Here is a 4,636-nt window from a genome sequence, read left to right on the forward strand (position 1 = left end):
CACGCTGTCGGTGCTCACTGGGGAGTGAAGGTTATTGATAGGGGGGGCGCACGCTGTACCGCGAGACCCATTAAAAGACACCAGATGAATGTTGGAGGACAAGGCCGGAGTAACCGTACATCTTCTTTATGGCCGACAGACTCCTTTTGTGCCCTTAACACAGATGTTAGCAGGAGGAAATATGATGAGGGACGGACGGGAGGGGTTAATTGAAAAAGATGGATTCTGCTGACAAAAGTGCCTAGTTGTAATGTGCGTTCCGAGGGCTGCATGCCGCTGATGGTATGGCCAATTGCTGAGCGTTTATCGGGTGTTTGGCCACCGGAATGCGTGGCCTCGAACATAAATGGAGAGGGAACCCTTTTATTCTTCATCATTGCTTTGATTGGTAAAGTCTGCCAACAATGAAAAACATTGAATCATGCTGGCCTTGTGCTTTGAGCACAGGGGTAAACAACTTTCCCGGTTGATGTGTGTGTGTTGCCGGGCAGAGAGCTATGTCGGAAATGTCAACACAAAGCTTCATCCTGGGGGATCCTAATTGGATCTTGAGCGTGGTGAGTAGCGTGGTGAGCAGCGTTGGATCAAGCGAACGCTGGGTCCATACCTTTGGTACGGTATCGTTCCGGTGCTACGTAACGCACGGCGCTGTAACAAGACACTATCCTCAGAACAAGACACCGAGGATAAAAGCGGCGCGGGTCTGTTTGAACATGGATAAGGAACAGATATATCTATATATAGACGCGGGGGAACGGTTTCAAACGGAACAAAACTACCATCTGTACATGGATGTGACAAGGTGTCGTTGCGGGAGTCGGCGGGGGGGGGGGGGGGGGCGGTTCGACATTTTGTGATGTCACAAATTGGCAGGGAGGATGTTCTCGCGACCACATGGTTTCTGGGCGAGCGACCAGAGTAGCGAGCCTCTCAAGTCTGACCGCGGCTGGCCTGCCATGACATCCGCTCTTTGGCAACACCCCAGTGGTCAAAAGCGGAAGATAGCCGGGCCTGCCTGCCAGATGTGCCCACTTGCCCACGCGTGTGTGTGTGTGTGTGGTGTGTGTGTGTGTGTGTGTGTGTGTGTGTGTGTGTGTGTGTGTGTGTGTGTGTGTGTGTGTGTGTGTGTGTGTGTGTGTGTGTGTGTGTGTGTGATGATGACGGTGCCACATCTGCCAGAACTGACTTTGGCTGCCTTCATGTTTGATGACACATACTAAAAGGTTACGGTGATGCTGTGTGTGTGTGTGTGTGTGTGTGTGTGTGTGTGTGTGTGTGTGTGTGTGTGCGTGTGTGTGCGTGTGCGTGTGCGTGTGCGTGTGTGTGTGTGCCTGTGAATGCACGTAAATGTACTGGAGAAAGTGTGTTACAGAGGACAAGTATTTCAGATCTGCATGTGCAGGTATCTATATTCACATATCTCCTTCCAAAACCGTCTCCACGCGTGTTCTTAGGAACAAACAACCTATCGCGGTGTTGGGTGGGTGCGGTTACGAAAGTGGGCGTGGTCACTGGCACTGGTGCGGTCATTGAAAAGGGGCGGGGCGCGCCACTCACTCTGTGTGAAGCGCGGGGGGTTGTCGTTGACGTCAGTCAGCCTGATGGTGACGGTGGCGGTCCCGGACAGACCCCCTAGGTGTCCCCCCATGTCTTTAGCCTGCAGGACCACCAGGAACTGGTCCTGGGACTCCCGGTCCAGGTCCGGTACAGCCGTACGCAGGGTCCCTGGGATAGAAATACAAGCAATATACTTAAATATAAATACATATATAATGGTAACACGTAAGCACGCACAGACACAATCACACAGAGGACCTCGTAAATATAACATTTCTACACAAATAAACAAACACACACACACACAGATAGACAAAGGGTTTATATGAGACTCAGGATTTAGCGATCCCCCTCCCCCCCCCCCCCCCCGACAAACACACACACCGAAAACACACACACACACACACACACACACACACACACACACACACAGTATGTTTCGCATGACAAAAAAAAGTATAGATAGAAGCAGCTAAGATTGTAAGATTGAAGAAAACATGCTAATTCTGTTTTTGGTTACTGACAGACACAGGTCATTAAGAAGACCCATCTGTGGGACGCAACTTCGATGACCCACGTCCACTACCCAACCTGTAGACCACCTTTGAGCAGGACGCCCTCTCCTCTGCCCTGCTCATGAAGGTCCTACCTCTAACTCATCACTGCTCATCCCTTACGGATCCGAAACGACACCAACAGGTCACCAAGGAGCAGGTCTGCACTGAGGGACTCCCACAGGTAAGGCTGAGAACCTGGGGGGCAATCAGAGCCGGTGCATCTCCATGAGGGCGTCCAACAGCCCCTGATCCACTGATCGGCTGTCTGGGCCCTGCTCCCATTCCAGATCCATTAGGGCCGGCGCGCTGTTATCTAAAAATACAGCGTCTGCTGTATCGTAATGGGCAGCTTCCAGATGCAATTCAGAAAACGGGCGCAGCCGACGTCATTGTGCTAATATGCTGCGCGCTAGCGTGTGCGAAGAGAGACACCGTCTCCCGCTGAGACAGGAGCGAGATTATTCATATCATGCATAATTATACACACTTATACACACACACACACACACACACACATACGCACACACAAACACACGTGCACACACACACATAAACAACAGACAAACGCGCACAGAAACACACATACACCAGACATAAGGGCACACACACACGCATATGCACACACTCACACGCACACACACAAATACACACACATAGACAAGACACCTATGAACACACACAGACATGCAAACACAGACAAACACACACACCCTGGATTGATTAGACGATGGCTTGATGGTAATGACCTCATTCTGCTGCCCGTGATTGGTTGCGGCACATCAACCCCATGCTGAGTCAACCAAACAACAGTGGGAGAAGGCGGGGCTTGAGTGTCTGGGTAACTCAAGGTGAATCACCAGTCAACAGGGGCCCACTGTGCATGCTAATGCTAAGGGATAAGTATAATGGTAACACTAAGGGATATGTCTAATGCTAAAGCTCAGGGTTGGGTCTGATGCTAAGGCTCAGGGATATGGCTATTGCTAGGAAAAGGGCTGATGCTAATGCTAAGGGAAAAATGCTAAGATATTTGTCTAATGCTAAGACAGAGACAGTGTTAATGCTCAGTAATATGTTGAATACTAAGGGCTGTGGCTAATGCTATAAGGAACCAATGCTAAGAGATATGTCAAATGCTATATGGCTAATGCAAATTATCTGTTTAAGGCTAATGCTAATGGATATTGCTAATGTTAATCAAATGGAAATCTGAAGGCATCGGTCCAATGCTGAGGAAAAGGGATATGTGGTTAACGTCAAGGGATTCGTTTAATGCTACGGGATATCTGTAATGCTACCGCTAAGGGATGAGACTCCAAAGCAAATAGGGAGCGCATCTACTGCTCAGTCAATATGCTAAATAGTAAATATAGCGCTGAAGCGGGCGGGGCGCGACGAGTGAATATCCACAAGGACGAGGGGGCGTCTGCGTCGGGAGGGAGGGAGGGAGGGAGGGAGGAAGGGAGAGCGGGAGGGGGGATAGGAGCTGAGAGCAGTGAGAGAACTCATCGAGCATATTAAACAAACTGCTAATGGCAGCGAGTGTCACCATTAGCGCACACTGGGTGGAATTAGCCTCATAGTCCTCAATTAGCATTTTAGAAACCACTATGGCTCTCCTCGCATGTCGGAAACCGTGCCTCGTGTCAAAGCAATCAATTAAAATGTAACTAAGAGACAAATGATACAAATATTGGTTGTTTACGATCCCGGTGATTAAAAAAAACGCCTGAAATGAGTGATAGTGATCCTGATGGGCACGAATGAAAAAGGAATTTACACACAGACATACTCATACACACACACACACACACTACACACACACACACACAGGCACAGACTCACACACGCACATCAACAAGCATATACACGCTCAGACACACACACACATGCAGGCCCACACACACACAAACAAACGCCAAAGCAATCTACATAAACTACTCCGGTGGCCTCGCCTTGCAGAGAACGATGGATAAGTGCTGACATGGAGAGCGTCAATCAAAAGCCTCAGCCCCCCCGCACACAGATCCCTCTCACCCCTCCCTCCCCTTCCCATCCCCATACCTTGCCTCAGCCCCACACTCCCCCCTCCTCACCCAACTCCCCCTCCTCACCCTCCCTTCCTCGCAACCTCAGCTCCCCTCCTCACCCCTCTCCTCACCCCTCCTCCTCACCCCCCACAGGTGTTCCTGGGGCGGGCAGGGAGGTGTGCTGTGGTCATCGTGTGGAGGACGCTTAATGGGTCACAGACTATTTTCTGACTAATCAAGCGGGTCGTCTGAAGTCACCCGAACGACCTCCCCACCCCCCACCCCCCATACCCTCCATCTCATCCGCACGATCGTCTCATTAATTGATAATCTTCTGTCTGGAATAACGGAGACTGGATGGCTGCTGTCGGAGGCGTCTGTCTCCCCGTCTGTCTCTGCCATTCCGTCCCTGTCTGTCCAATTCAGAATGAATTGGAATGACCCTCAGGGGATAGGGACCCTCCTAAATACACACACACACACACACACACA

The 4,636-nt window shown here is 50.5% G+C and overlaps 1 protein-coding gene across 1 annotated transcript in view; it reads right to left on the reverse strand.

Moving 5' to 3' along the window:
- Positions 1-1,412: 1,412 nt before the first annotated feature.
- The window catches only part of cdh24b (cadherin 24, type 2b), a 72,678-nt gene continuing 69,454 nt past the window's right edge, over positions 1,413-4,636 (reverse strand). The window contains exon 5 of the mRNA XM_030364095.1: positions 1,413-1,725. Coding sequence (XP_030219955.1) covers positions 1,466-1,725 — 260 coding nt within the window. The 3' untranslated portion in view covers positions 1,413-1,465. The remainder of the gene's footprint in view (positions 1,726-4,636) is intronic.

The sequence above is a fragment of the Gadus morhua genome, chromosome 8 (genome assembly GCF_902167405.1).
Source record: "Gadus morhua chromosome 8, gadMor3.0, whole genome shotgun sequence".
NCBI classification, from domain to species: Eukaryota; Metazoa; Chordata; class Actinopteri; order Gadiformes; family Gadidae; genus Gadus; species Gadus morhua.